At 48.8% G+C, this 15,622-nt stretch overlaps 1 protein-coding gene across 1 annotated transcript in view; it reads left to right on the plus strand.

The window, feature by feature from the left end:
• Positions 1-13,042, plus strand: part of LOC125122986 (lactase-phlorizin hydrolase) — a 58,534-nt gene extending 45,492 nt beyond the window's left edge. The window contains exons 11-17 of the mRNA XM_047772031.1: positions 2,925-3,123; positions 4,425-4,627; positions 6,491-6,600; positions 8,585-8,719; positions 10,617-10,840; positions 11,761-11,988; positions 12,662-13,042. Coding sequence (XP_047627987.1) covers positions 2,925-3,123; positions 4,425-4,627; positions 6,491-6,600; positions 8,585-8,719; positions 10,617-10,840; positions 11,761-11,988; positions 12,662-12,882 — 1,320 coding nt within the window. The 3' untranslated portion in view covers positions 12,883-13,042. The remainder of the gene's footprint in view (positions 1-2,924; positions 3,124-4,424; positions 4,628-6,490; positions 6,601-8,584; positions 8,720-10,616; positions 10,841-11,760; positions 11,989-12,661) is intronic.
• Positions 13,043-15,622: the final 2,580 nt, after the last annotated feature.

Consider the following 15,622-nt stretch of genomic DNA (forward strand, 5'->3'; position numbering starts at 1 on the left):
CCCAGGATACCATTCAAGACCCTCAAGTAGGTCCAACCCAGATTCTCAGGGAGTCTCTGCTTCACTCTGGGATCCAGGGCACATGGAATCTTGTGTGTACCCTCAAAGAGTGGAGTCTGTTTCCCCAAGCCCTGTGGAGCTCCTGACCACATGCCCCACTGGCCTTCAAAGCCAAATGCTTTGGGGATCCTCCTCCCAATGCTAGACCCCTGGGCTGGGGAACCTGATGTGGCATTCAGAGCTCTTACTCCTGTGGGAGAGCCTCTGTGATATAATTATTTACCAGTCCGTGGTCACCCACCTGGTGAGTATGGGATTGCTTGTATCATGAAAGCACCCCTCCTACCATCTCAATGTGGCTTCTTCTTTGTCTTTGGGTGTAGGATATCTTTTCAGGTAGTTTCCAATCTATTTTATTGATGGTTGTTCAGTGATTAGTTGTAATTTTGGTGTTTTAGTGAGAGAAGGTGAGCTTAAGCCCTTCTACTCTGCCATCTTGTCCCAGTCTCCTCTGAGAGCTGTTTTTAGTTTGGATGCCTGCCAACTCTGCTCAGCATATGCTGTACTTTATCCCTTGATAGGAGGTAATGGTTGACACCAGAGGGCAGTGGCTGGTGCCTAGTTACAGGCCCCTCTGTAGCAGTAGTGGGGGTAGGCTGCATGCACACTCTCAGGGATGTGGGGGCAGAAGTCTGGGCCCAGTTGGGAAACCCTTGGTAGCAGCAACAGGCAATGCTTGCTCCTGGAAGGTGGGAGGAGGGATCAGTGCCTGGTTTAGGGGCCTTCTGGGGTGTTGGCAGTGGTGGGTTGTGGGCGCTCCTGGGAAGGTAGGGGCAGTGACCACACCCACTCCTGAGACCCTCAGTGGAGGCAGTGGTGTCTTCCCACCTCTGGAGTCTGAGATGTCAGCAGTAGCTAGCACAACCCCTGGAGCTAATGCAAGTGGTGCCCTGTGGCCTGAGAACCCCCACGTGGAAAAAGAAGCACCTCTGGTGGTCCTGCCCCTCCCCTTTCATGCTCCCCAACAATGGCACCCTGCATCTCTAGAGGGCCTAGGCTTCTTCCTGCATTACCTCAGTTATGGCACACCACACCATAGACCCCTCAGGTTGTCTCCATGCAGTCAACCTAGTCCTCTCCCCTGGTCTGACTTTGAAGCCTGAGCCTTAGCCCAGCACCCCTCACCTTAGCAGACAACATCTCAGGATGGCATGCACTGGGCAGTGGCACCAACCAACCACCTATGCAGGGCTTCTTCCTGTTTTTCCTCCACAAAGTGGTTGCTACAATCGCCTCAAGGCTCCAAAGCTTCCTCTCTGTCCTGGCTGGTCTGTCAGTGAGAGGCCTTCCTGGTGTGCAGAAACCTTTCCTCTTTCACAGCTCCCTCCCAGGGGGGTGGCCTGGTCCTGATTGCTTTCTCTCTCTCTCTCCTTTTTCTTTGACCTTTTGTCCTACCCAGTTACATGGAGATTTACTTGCCTTTTTGGAAGTCTGTGATCTTCTGCCAGCATTCAGTAGATGTTCTATGAAAATTGTTCCACATGTAGATGTATTTTTGATGTACTGGATGGAAAAGGTGTGCTCTGTGTCCTACACCACTGCCAGCTTGCCCCCTCCTCCCAAAAGTGTATGGTTTTTAAGCTTTGAGTTACTACAAATAATAATACAGAAGCTCACTTGTGGGCTTAATTTACTGTCCCCAAAACAATCAAATTTTATTTGAGATTCCAACACTTTTCCTTTTCCCCTGGGCAACTTTATAATAAAGGGCTGCAGGGCACAAATTCTGTGAAACCCTGTTTGCTCTGCTGTGGTTGGAGATTATTTCACTGTAGTGAAAGCATATTCCTTTCATTACATCCACCACTTCCCACCCCCAATGAAAATATTTTTTCAAATAAAAGTCCAATTTGGACTTCTCACACTGATAACACTGCAGGAGAAAACCAGCCATGAAGGTTTTATCAAGGGGAACATGCGTACTGGCTGTGATGGAGAGGAGGTGGCTGGGGGCTGCTTGCAGGACCCCAGGATCTGGGTGGACAGGGAGATTAATGACAAACAACAATTCAGAACAGCATCAGAAAGAACACAACACGGGGCTAAATGATTTCGTAGCTCTTGATGGCATGGAGACACTCCAAAAAAAAGGGAAAGTGATGTGGCCAAAAAAATCTTCAAGGAGGTGTGGGTCTAGAAGACATAGGAGACTGTGGATGGGAGGGTGGGAGGGGAAGGGCATTTCAGGCAAAGGGGGAGAGACTGGGTCTGAGCTGCCGATGGTGGGAAGGCCCAGTGTAGACTGAAGACAGTGGAGACCCCAGTGTGGCCAAGATGGGCTGTGTCAGGAGCATCCAGGGGAAGACCACGGGAGAGGAGAGGCCACCACATGGACATGGCCAGAGGGGCCCCTCTCCAGCAAAGTGTTCCCAGCTCCACAGGAAGAACCTGCAGACACACTGGATGTCCTCAGGGAGGCCCTTTTGCTAGCAAAGTGCCTCCATCCTCCTGAAACCCTCAGAGCCTCAGACTCTCAGTACAGTCTATCCAGGAGGTTCTGATGCTTAGCATTTCTGACCCCTACTACAAGCATAGCTAATGCTTCCTGAAGGGCTGGCAGGATGTCCCCCACTCTCCACGTCCTCTGCCATGTGATTTCGGCCTCACAATGTTTCTGTCACATAGAAGTCTTAGTGCCTGAGCCCAGGGTCACGCAGGTGGGAGACGGCAGAGCTAGGACCCAAACCCAGGCTTCTCTGATCCACACGTATGAATTTACCATGCTTCAACACTGCTGCCCTCCCCATCCTGCCAAAGGAACTGTGAGGCTCTTTTGTCTTGTCCTTCGTCCTCAGCGTAAGCAGTAGCAGTATGCTGGCACATACAGCATCACTGATGGAAATGCCGATTGTGCTTTTTCACAGGTGACCATTTACCACTGGGACCTGCCCCAGGCACTTCAGGATGTTGGAGGCTGGGAGAATGAGACCATTGTGCAACGGTTTAAGGAGTATGCAGATGTACTTTTCCAGAGGCTAGGGGACAAGGTGAAGTTTTGGATCACACTGAATGAGCCCTTTGTTGTGGCTCAGCAAGGCTATGGCTATGGAACATTTGCTCCAGGTAAAGGTCCCAAAGCCTACATGTCAGCAATTTGGAGTCTGGCAGTTTTAGCACCAACAAGATATGAAATCCAGGTTGCCCTGGAGGAGGTGGCCATAAAAACCTCAAAGCAGTGCTTCAGAATCCCTGCCTCCCACTTAGGAGGCAGCAGAAGTTTCCTCTTCTGATACCAGTTTTGCTGAACATGAACTTCCCATATCAAGACCTCCAGATGGTTTCATTTTCTTTTTGTCTCTATGCTTCTGCTGCCTCAGATGGGAAGTTCCCTGATACCAAGGATGCAGGCTAATCAATACAGGAAGGGACAGTTCATCAGACTGTACAGATCCATAGTGTTTTTGCAACTCCAGAAGGCAAAAGTTCCCAGTATTTGATTGGGCTGACCTGGGCTTAACCTGACTGGAACCAATGTGAGGTTGCCATCCGTCTTAGTGTGAACATTCAAAAGTTCTGCTACAGACATACTGGTCTCCTTAATTACGGAGAGTTGTCCTGGGCCCTGCTGGGCAACGTGTAAATACGGTATATGCAACTTATTACTTTTCTAAGACTAAAAACCTTTTAATTCCAAAATACATCAGACCCTGAGCATTTTGAATAAAGGCCTGTGGACCTGTACTCCTCCCCTGAGAACCCTTGAATTTTCCTTTTCTCTGGTTCTGAGCCTTAGAGAATAAATTTGTATTGATGTACGTGATCCCTTGGGATTATGAGTAAAAGCTGTAAAGAGCCATGGGGAGATCTGTTTTGACTCGTTACCAGACGTATCTCCCGCTGGTCCTTGATTGGCGCTTTGGTATTCTGTTCCTTCAGCAAATGAGAGGCAGCCTCTCTCATAACATTTGGTCTCAAGGAATCTCTGTTGTCAGCTGCTTGCATCAGCTGCACTCTCTGATACTTACCTTCACTGTGGGTGCCCGAGAAGTGCCAGCATGTCACCTTCTGAGGCCCACACTCTTCTGGGTACTTGGCCTGGGACAGATGAGCTGCTCTTTGGGTGAGGGGTACAGAAACCAACATCTATCAAGTGCCTTGTCTTTGCCAGACACTATAAGACTGGGCGATTTGCACACACGTCTTCATTTTTGTCTCACAAGAACTCTTTTAATTGCTGAAAGTCTGGATTATTCACCCAAAGTTACACAGCCAGCTAGTCAGAAGTGGAGTTGGGATTAGGATTCCAGTCTTCCTTAAGCCCAAATCTACAGTCCTTCTCCCAAATATGCGGAGTCCATTCATGGGAAGAAAGTGATATTCTTGGCCACACTCATTCTTCACCGACATCTTGTGTATGTTTCTAGGAATCTCCTCTAGGCCTGGCACTGCCCCCTACATTGCTGGCCACAACCTAATAAAGGCTCATGCTGAGGCCTGGCACCTGTACAATGATGTGTACCGCGCCAGTCAAGGTGGCGTGATTTCTATCACCATCAACAGCGACTGGGCTGAGCCTAGAGACCCTTCCAACCAGGAGGATGTGGAGGCAGCCAGGAGATACGTTCAGGTCTGCTTTGCATCTGGGCACTGTTTTTACTCTTGCTCTTTTCCCCCTTGCATCATAATCAAAATGAGGTACAATGAGATTGCAAGGGAAGGATTTAGGATTTAGGTGCTGTTTTGTTATTACCTGATTTTGTGAACTTGGGGATATCCTGTAATGCTTTTGTACCGTAGTCTTCTCATCTTTGAAAGGGAGGTGACCTAACTACCTCATAGGTTTGCTATGATGAAAGTTCATTGGGGTTGAGTTTTCTTTAAAGTCTTAAAAGGTTATTATACATGTAGTTCTTACTGGATGCAACATTGGTCTGAAGCTAAATAAGAGAATTCTATCTCTTCAGTCTGTAGTTTGACAATAGTAGCTTCAGAGAGTTGGGCTGCAGTGTCATTTCACCTCCAGGTGTCACCATCTAATTTTATTTTCTCTGCTTGATTCCTTAAATAGGGAGCTTTAGGTTCTTTGACACCCAACAGAGACCCTAATTTCTAATTCCATTGTTTAATGTTAAGGGCATGTAACTGTTGGTCATGGCATTTTGCTCCTAGGAAGAAGAGACAGAGGTAAGCAGGTGCCAACAACATGGCTCACCCTTATTTCAGTCTGGGTCCCTGAAAGAGGAGAGAGAAAGGAAAACCAGCACTCTTTGTGGCATAGCTTTTCCCTGGAGCCTGCTAGTGTCTCTGAGGGGTTGGAAGTCACCCTCTCTGGTATCTCGGGGTCAAGAATGAAAGGCAGGGGTCTTTCTCTCCAGACTGGTCCCCACTTGTGGCTCTGAGGAGGAGCCCACAGATTGTGTTATTCTCAAAGGACACCAGTGGCCTTGGTTTCCCAAATTCTTCACAAGGGAACTTGACAAAGGGGTCAAATTAATAAGGGCAAACAAAAGCTTAAGATCCCTCGTTGCTCGCCAGCTGGGGGCAAAGCCTTGGAGCAAAATTAATCCATTCCTTCATTTCAGACTCACAGACTGGTGAATCAGAGCAATAATTCCCTGTCTGAAATCAAAACAAACCTCACGAAAGGTTAGGCCATAGTGTCATTATCACAGCTTGCTGGCGAACTGTGATACTGCAGCCCAGGACTCTGGTACACACATCCCCTAGTAAAATCAGACGCCACAGAGAGAAACAATTTCTTAGCCCAGAGTGCACTGCAGCCTCTTTTACCAGAGCAAGTGTGTTCCAAGCCTCATCTCTGACTGCGAATGGAAGGCAGCCCTCACCCCACCTTTCAGGCAGCGGCCAGCAGGTGAGCGGTGGATGTGGGGAGACGGAGAAGCCTGTCAGGGCCAGAACATCACAGCACTTGGGTGCCACCTGTACCCACTAAGGGTAAGGATGGCCTAGACATCATTCAAGAAAAACTGACTGGAAAGCTCCCCGCCTTAGACCTGGCGAATCCGGAGCCCGTGAAGAATCATCTTCTACCTGGGCAGTCAAGGAGTCTTGCCCCTCTGCCCTCCCCAGAAGGTTCTGGTGGGCCCTGAGTGTGAAGGCAGGGGAGGACCTGCTCTGTGGTAAGAGAGGGCATCAGGTCCTGGAGGCTTGGATTCCCCCTCTTCTGCGGGACCCTCCTCCAGGCTTCCAGGCAGCACTATCAAGCACAGGGCCCGGGCTTGGTTCTGTTCATGTCCCTCAAGCTGCAGTGGTTGAGAACACGGCCCTCCCACAGTGGGCTCCCAGCAGAGCGAAAAGACCCGCGGGCATTTAAGCGGCAACAGGGGAACAGCCACAGAAGTGCTGCGACGTTAAGCCTGGGTTGGGGAGAAGGGGTCCTGGGGTCGGTGACTCCTGAGCAAGGAGGCTGCTGTCTCCTGGAGGAGCCTCTTAAGGCCAAGCCTGACTGTCCCTCTAACCCCACCCACAGTTTATGGGAGGATGGTTCTCGAATCCTATTTTCAAGAATGGAGATTACCCCGAGGTGATGAAGACACGGATCCGGGACAGGAGCTTGGCCGCAGGCCTCAACAAGTCTCGGTAGGTCGTGGCGCCACACCCTCAGCCGTGAGAGGGTCGGGAGGAAGCAGCCTGTGTGGTGCCCAACTGAGGCTCCTGGGTGGATGGCAGAGTACCCAGAGTGTGGCTCTTGGGGTCAGAGAGGCGGGACTTGGGCAAGTTACTATTGCTCTGAGCTTCCTTGCTTGCTGGGAAGATTCAGCATGAGTGTGTATGTGAAGCTCTTAGCTCAGGACCTGGCACTGCTCTGACAGGCTGTTGAGACAGAAGGCAGTTGCTTTTTTATTGTTATTACTCTTCAGAATGGCCAGGAAATCCATCTCTAGGGCCCTCACTTCTTAGAAACCCATTACCTCACTCCCACGACAAATTCCCCCCTGCCCAGCCATCCTATCTCATCACCCTAGGAGTCCTTGTGGGAAGCAATGAGTGACTTGTTGTCTATCCGGGTGCTTTTTGTCATGTGGCCACCAGGCGGCAAGGGTTTGCACCAGAGTCATCCTACCTCCTGTCAAGGAAGTGATGGCCACGTCAGCAACAGCTAACATTCATCCGTCTTCCACTGGCACTTCTCCTAATTAAGGATGCGCGAGCTGAAGCACATAGATCAGGGCAAGATCAGCCAGCGCTTAGGTGATGGAGCTGGGATGTGGAAGCAGGCTGCCCGACTGCAGAGCCCATGCTCGGTTTCAGGGCCATCCAGCTGGGATTAGAGGTGTGGGGAAGGGAAGGGCAGGCAGTAACCTGGCCTCCTGGGACTATACCCACAAGCTCCAAGCTTGCTCATGTGTCCAGAAGAAGGGGAGGCTAAAAGGAATTCAAAAGGCAACGCTTCCTAACACAGCCTTTGAGTCTTATGCAGCCCAGCTGTGAGGATGAAATCATCTGTTCCTGCCCTTACAGAACACACGTGGGCTGGCCTGGTTAGGGCAAGCCCCACTGAGCCGCAAGGCGTGACCTGTCAACCCCCGACTCCAAGAAGCGAGTGAACACTTCAGTCCATGGATGTAACCTTGCTGAGCATCACTGTGTCCCCAGGCAGGGCCAGGCCTGGCAGGATACATGCCAGGAGAGTTCAGATGAGATGAGGGCAGGCTGGGTAGACCCAGTTGACTTCATGGGCAAGGCAGGTCATCAGCTAAGCTGGGCCTTGACCATGACCAGCATTCTGGAGAGGAGAGGACCTTCCATCCTAGTGGGGCAGGGGGTGGATGTGAGCCCGGGCCCAGAGGCAGGAATGCGTGGGTACCTGCAGCTGGAGCTGGGGAGACTGGCCCAGCAGCTGTGGGAGGGTCAGAGCCACATGCTGGAGAGTGCCTGGAGGCCACAGAACCCGAGGAGCCACTGCTGGTTCCTGAGCAGGGATGTGAGGGGGCTGGGCCTTAGTTTTGTCCCAGTGTTTCCCAGCCTCCCGGGAAGGAAGGTTAATCCCCCAGTGAACAGTAGCAGAAAGGTCAGGATGAAGTGCCAGGCGCCTAGGAAGGGCTTTCTCTAGGCAACTCTCAATTTGCACCATGTAGTCAGACAGCACTTGGCTGAGAAGAACCTGGAAGTGCTGCACACACATGTGCATGTTAATCAGGAGAAAAGTCTCACTAAGGAGACGTGGAGAATGGTCCACCCGATGTTTAAAAAGAAAGTGCAGCGATCCCACATGAGCAGAAGAGTCCAGATCTCAAAATTTCAGTCAATTTATTGTGTAAAAGAATTTCCCCTACTAATAAGGATGGACTTTGGAGAAAAGAGGCACACCTTAACAAACCACAGTAAAAATTTCCAGCAGGAAGAGAGAGGGTCTTGTTAACAGCAGAGGGAAGCGAGGTCTGTGGTCTGGTAGAAGGAGGCTCTGGTGCTTTTAGCAGCAGAAGCAGGGTCTATCCTTGGTCCTGACCAGCTAGCTGCCCTGTAGTCACCTCTAGCTACTGGAGTATAGCGTCCTGCACCGACCCTGCCCCAGGACATTCTCTTCCAAAGCCCCACACCCTTAATGGTTCCTTCCACCTAGGCTGCCCGAGTTCACAGAGAGTGAGAAGAGGAGGATCAATGGCACCTATGACTTTTTTGGGTTCAATCACTACACCACTGTCCTGGCCTACAATTTCGACTCTGACTCTTCCATCTCCTCCTTTGATGCAGACAGGTAAGAGCACCTGGAGCGATTTTTGGAAAAGACAGTAAACTGCCCCTTTCCTTTTCCTTGGAGGCCTGTATAGCCTCGGAAAACCAGCTCCTGATGCTGTGTACCCTGGAGTTTGCAAAATGAGCCCTGTCTCCTGAGATACCTCTATCAGTCAGATAGCACTCCAGGCTAGGATTTCCCAGGTCCTTTCCATTAAGGCAGACACACTTCGAGTTTTACAAAACATTTAAGGAGTTTCTGTTGTGGTGCAGCTGAAACAATCTGACTTATATCCATGAGGATGCGTGTTCGATTCCTGGTCTCCCTCATTGGATCAGGGATCTGGTGCTGCCATGAGCTATGGCGTAGGTCACAAATGAAGCTTGAATCTGGCATTGCTGTGGCTGTGGTGTAGGCCGGCAGCAGTAACTCCGATTCGATTCCTGGCCTGGGAACTTCCATATGCCAGAGGACCTAAAAAGGAAAGAAAAAAAAAAGTTTAAGGAATTCTCACTGTGGTGCAGCACAGGTTAAGGATCCGGAGTAGGTTGCAGCTATGGCTTGGATTTGATTGCTGGCCAGGGAACTTCCATGTGCCACAGGTGTGGCCATGAAAGAAAAAATTTTAAATAATATTCTTGTATTTTTTTTCTAAATTTGTCAAAATAACTAGTATCTTTTTTTTTTCTATTGAAGATAAAAGTTAAACTATTATTTCTGTATTGCAAAAAAATATATGTTCACAGTAGAAACATTGGAAAGCAGAGGAGGAAATTCCTGTGGCATTTCAGAAGTGTTTGTGTGTTCGGGGGTATAGTGCCTCCCTTTTTATATATTATATGTAGTTTATATAGTATATAGTTATACATTTATATAAATATATGTTGACTTTTAATGGAAAAATACAGGATTATATGTATACACACTGTTTGTTCCTTTTCTGACAAGCATCCTTCCGCATCAGTACGTGTGACTCTGTCCAGGTTCTTTCTTTGAAAACAAGTGCAGACAACACCACTGCGTCCTGCAACCACCAGAGTCAGGCCTGCCAAGCAGGGCCGAGAACACTCCCCTATGGGCCCCGTTCAAGCACCCACTTGACTCTTGCTGCCTCATGGGTCCAGGCACCTGTGCTCCAGCTCATGAAATGCCCCACATTCAGTTCAGCTGAGCAAGATAAATCCAGCTACTGACAAAACTACAGTTTTCCCTGAAGGATTTGGATGTTAAATATCTAAATGGCTGGTCCTTCTTTGATATGCATGACTCTCAAGACATTCCAGGTTCTGTGCCTCCCCCCCCGCCCCCCCCCCCAGGTCCCCACCAGTGACACTCCTTTGGCACAAGATGACGCCCTCTCCTTGCCCATCGCCAGAGAGAGAGGCAGGGTCTTGGGCAGCAGAAGCAGGCCCCAGCCTATCTGCCCCAGCACCACACAGACAGCAGCCCAAATACTGATGCCTGAACCTGTACATGTGGCCTCTGTGTGGCACTGACTAGATGCAGGTTTCTCAAGGGAACCCAGCCTCTGAAGACCTAACACTCACATCCTATGGGAACCTGTGGTGAGCGACACCCACACATATAGCCCTTTCACATCCAGTGTGAGGTGCGGTCTCTTAACAGAGAGCCATGGAGGGTCAGGTCCATGAGTGGGACCATTCCTCTGTGCAGGCGGAAAGCTACACAGAGAGTTTGGGGAGGCGGTCCAAAGTGACCCCAGCCTTGAGCAGTGCCACCAGAACTAGTGAAAAGAGAAAAATTCAAGGCAATTTGGCTCCTCTGGGTTTAGTTTTGACCCTCAAGTCTAGACAGAAATCTGAGGTTTTTCCTCATATAAATCCTGCTTGATGTTTCCTGCAGAGGGCCTGTTGGGATTTACAAATGAAGACCTAATCCTTAGTGTTTGAACTTGTAGGGGAGTGGCCTCAATTGCAGATCGATCTTGGCCAGACTCTGGCTCCTCCTGGCTGAAGATGACACCTTTTGGCTTCCGGAGGATCCTGAACTGGTTAAAGGAGGAGTACAACAACCCCCCGATTTATGTAACGGAGAACGGGGTGTCCCAACGAGAAGAATCAGACCTCAATGACACTGCAAGGATCTACTATCTCCGCAGTTACCTCAACGAGGCACTCAAAGGTAGGACAGGCTCACCCCTTCCTCCAGTGGGCACATTGCATGGACGGAAACATCTGCGAACATGGAGTCAGGGTGGTACTGCTTCCACCAGCCCCCAGGTGAGAAAGATGAGGCTTCCAGCTCCTGCTGAGTTTAAACCTTTCTTTGGGGTTGCACGCTGGGATTTTTCCTTCCTGGATTTAAGCCCAAGCATGCAAACTCAGTTGCCTGATACAGCTAGACCAGGTTCCTGCCCAAGCATGCAAACTCAGTTGCCTGATACAGCTAGACCAGGTTCCTGCCCTGTCCTTGGCTCTGCTTGCTACCCTGGTGTCCACGTTCCTGAACAGCAGTGCCCTCCTGAGGAGAGTTTGGGCAGGGCCAGGAGGAATGGGCTGGAGGGGTTGTCCATGGGGTCTTTTGTTCCCCAAGCAGAAAGTTGAGACCCTTAGCTCAGCAGAACAACTTGGGATGGGACTCTGACAGGAAACAGTAAGAAATGCTGAGTAAAAGAAAGTGAGCAATGGGGCAGCAAAGAGGCACCATTAGATCAGAAAATCTTGTTCCAGCTAAAATCTTTTCCAGGAGCCATTTCTTTTCTACAGGGGAGAGCACTAACACTCTAAGGCAGCCACCAAGACCAACATCCCACGATGTGAAGACAGGATCATGGAAGTCCCAGTAGGATTAGTCAGCCCATGTTCCTGACGCTCATTCTGAGCTAAGCCTTTTCTAGAAAAATGCAGAAAGTTCTGCAGAAACACCCACAGAGGACCCGCTAACAATTCCCACATATTCTCTCAAAGAGCCGAGAAAAGCTCCCCTTGCCCTGCAAGTGGTCACTGTGGGAGGGCTGTGGGCAGCCACGGCCTCAGTCGGCCTGGTGGAAAGGGATCTTAGAAGATAAGGGAAGCTCACGCAGGGCCTCTGTCTTTGGGCAGCTGTGCAAGACAAGGTGGACCTTCGAGGATACACGGTTTGGGCTCTGATGGACAACTTTGAGTGGGCCACAGGCTTTGCAGAGAGGTTTGGTCTGCATTTTGTAAACTACACTGACACTTCTCTGCCAAGGATCCCCAAAGCCTCGGCCAAGTTCTACGCTTCCATAGTCCGGTGCAACGGCTTCCCTGACCCTGCGGCAGGGCCACACCCTTGTCTCCAGCAAGAAGGTGAGATGTGGCTCGGGGGAGGGGTGGGGTGGGGGGCAAAGGCAGAGGGTGAGGAGTGAAGGGGCCTTTCTCAACCGGTTTTCTTTAGTTTATTACCCTCATCTCTGTCTGTCCATCCCCTTCAGTCACTGAACCAATATTTATGAACTTTGAAGGCTCCAGACATTCTGAGGATAGAACAAAGAATTTAGGGTCCAAGTTACATGTAGAAACTAGGCCCTGGTCTGGGAACAGCAGGTTTAGGTTCTTGTGCAGCCCTCCCACTAGCTTGCTGTGCAAGCTTAGGCAAGAAGCTAGGTTAAGTGCTGGGCCGGTGCAAGGATCACATACAGTGACCTTAAGAATTCTGTGCGTGGCACAATGTATGATGCCCAATATTTGCTGAATGACTGAAAAAGCCTAAGTTACTACACAATGAAGACACCACTATCCAGTTTAGATTCTGCTCTAATCACTGACAGAGACGGTTAAAAGCTAAAACTACATGACTTCACTCGGCTGCTGCTAACTCAGTGAAAACGATGCACACTGTTACCTCAGCCACACCCACACCTTGGGTACCTTGGTAGCTTCTCTATGCAAGGATCTGGTTTGGGCTAGATCTAGGTGAAAGGCGATCTGATAACTGTGTCCGTACTGGTGCACTCACCACCCTTTCTTGTCCTCTCCCTAGGTGCTGAGCCCACCATCAGCCCCATGAGCCAGGAGGACGTTCAGTTCCTGGGGCTAACACTGGGTACCACAGAGGCCCAGACGGCGCTGTATGTACTCTTTGCTCTTCTGCTTCTTGCAGTCTGTGGTGTGGCATTTCTGTCCTACAAGTACTGTAAGCGCTCCAAGCAAAAGAAAACACAACCAGGTGAACAGGAATTGAACCGTATTTCTTCATTCTGACCCACAAGTTCCCACCTCCTCCAGTTCTGCAAATTAGGCCTACTTTCTTGGCAAGCCTTTGCACCCCCGGGACCACTGAGGATCTTACACTCTGCTCCTACCAGATTGCTCTGTAAAAGCCTCTGCGCTGTTAGAAATTAAGTGACTCTTGTTGAAGGATTTCAAGGCCCTGATTAAAATGGAAATACCCCCATCTTGCCCCAGAATCAGGAATTCATTTGGGCATGAGATCACCCTGCAAGTGGCTCCTGTGGGAACGTGTAGGTACTGAACTCATCTCTTGGTTCTGTGAGCCACTTAATTCAGCTCAAAGGAGCTGTTTTAAGTGTCCGAGATTTTAAAGGTGAACACATGAGTAACAACCACACCTATCCCTTCCCTTTGCAAAAAAAAAAAAAAAAAAAAAAAACCAGCTGCAGAAGTTTTCGTTGTCGCTCAGCAGAAACAAACCTGACTAGTATATCCTGAGGATGCGGGTTCAAATCAATCCCTGGCCTCTCAGTGGGTTAAGGATCCAGCATTGTCGTGGGCTGTGGGGGAGGTCGCAGACAGTCTTGGATCTGGTGTTGCTGTGGATGCGGATGTAGCCGGCAGCTACAGCTCCAATTTGACACCTACCCTGGGAACCTCCCTGTGCCGTGAGTGTGGCCCTAAAGAAAGAAAGATCAGCTGCAGTGTCACCTCTTGTCCTCTCTCTTCAAGTTCCCTCCCAGTCTATTACTCTGTGTTCCTTTTTTTTTTTAATTTTAATTTTTTTTAATTATTTATTTTTGTCTTTTTTAGGGGTGCATCTCGGCATATGGAAGTTCCCAGCCCAGGGGTTGTCCTACACCACAGCCACAGCAACACCAGATCCAGGTCCCATCTGCAACCTGCTACACCACAGCATGGCAAAGCCGGATCCTAAACCCAATGAGCGAGGCCAGGGATCAAACCTGTGTCCTCATGGATGCTAGTCAGATTCTTTTCCGCTGAGCCATGATGGGAACGCCTACCTTGTGTTTCTTAAAAAAGGCTCTGTCACCCACCCGACCCGTCTTGAAACACGGACCAAGGAGTCTAACACGTGCGCAAGTCAGGGGCTTGTCGGCCACCCACCCGGCCTGCCTTGAAAAAAGGCTCTGTTATTTGTGTCCTAGCTTTTAGGGGTGTTTCTCCCCCTAATTTCTCCCCATAATTTCTCCTGGAGAAATTATGAAGTCACTCAATCCCTTTGGGGCTGTAAGCTTTCCCACCAGACCCAGACCTTCTGCTTATGTTACATATTCCTGGGGACACGGACACCATAACAGATAAAAAACAATGACCGTTGAATGATCCTTTATTCTCCCCATTGCCACTTTGTACGTCCTTTCTGCCTCTCCCCTGTCTTTAGGATAACTTTTATGGACAGTCTTCAAGTATATGAACTGATCTTGGTTCGTTTAGCCTGCTTCCCTTCTTTCTCTCTCAATGTGTGATGCTTCTGAACTCCTTGGAAGTCCTGACTACCCCATATTCCTTTGTGTCTTTGCAAATGCTATTCCTTCTGCCCAGATGTCCTTTCTTTCTAAAAAAGGCTTCAAGTCTCAGCTCAAATAATGTACTTTCCCCTCTGGATGCCCCCCTGATTTCGCCAGACGAACACTCCTTCCTCTACTTGGCCTGTAGATATCCCCCTTTATCCCTCCACCACATTACACTGGAACTGCGTATTTCTCTATTAGCTTCTTGAGGCTAAAGGACCATGTCTCACTGTCTCTAGCAAGCATGTGTGGAGACAGGGCAGAGGAAGTACACTTGCTCCTTCTGTGTGTTTATTCACAAAACCCTTTCAGAGTAGTGATGGGTCTCTATCAATTCCCCTGGAATAATGCGAGTGAGACAATCAGAGTATGGAACACTTTAAAAACTTACTTGGTTTATGTATTCTTTCTAGACATACGGGAGAAAGTTTTTGAAAAATTGTTTTAAAAATTAGGAAAAAATAGAGTAGTGTCCCACTAGTTTTAAAAGGCTGATCAAGAGTTGTATCTTGTAAGCATTTGTTACCTGAATTGTTGTTTCTGTAGAAAATTGACATCAGAATGTTCCTCTGCTGGGGGAGGCCTTGACCTGGCAGTTAGAAACATGTGGTGCCCAAGAATTTTTCTCCCACTGATAGGAAGAAGTTTATCAGAGGGAGTAAGCATGCTGCTAAAACTGAGATTAGAGACATTTCTTAAGCAGAATTGCTCAGTATTATAAGCTCTAAATTACACCTAAATTAATCTCAAAATTCAAATGCTGTTTTCGTAGGGGGAAGGAGTGGACAACATTAAAAAAATTTTTGTTTAGCTTTTACATGAGATAACTTGTGAAAAGAGCCAGGATAAATCTGTAGGGGGAAAGAGCATTAAAATAAAGCTAGTTATAAAAGTTATAAAATGTACTTTCAAAGCAGAGAGAGAAAAGAAGAAAAATTAACAAATGAAAAGAGAGCCTAGACAGAGACCGAATGCATATGGGAATAGAGTGCATGAAAGAGGAGGTCTGCCAAATCAAGGTGGGGGCAAAGGGGAAGATGAACCATTTCATAAATGGAGGAGGGTCACAGGTTAGCTCTTGATGTTAGCCACAGGTCAGAAAAAGGAACTAAATCCTTTTCTTGGATACCAGATTTAAATGTTAAAAAAGAAAAAAAAGAAAAAGAAAAAGAAAGCATGGGAATGCTAGAATACATGAGTAAAGTTTTTATTTTATTTTATTTTATTTTATTTTA

Source organism: Phacochoerus africanus, chromosome 3, assembly GCF_016906955.1.
Source record: "Phacochoerus africanus isolate WHEZ1 chromosome 3, ROS_Pafr_v1, whole genome shotgun sequence".
NCBI lineage: Eukaryota > Metazoa > Chordata > Mammalia > Artiodactyla > Suidae > Phacochoerus > Phacochoerus africanus.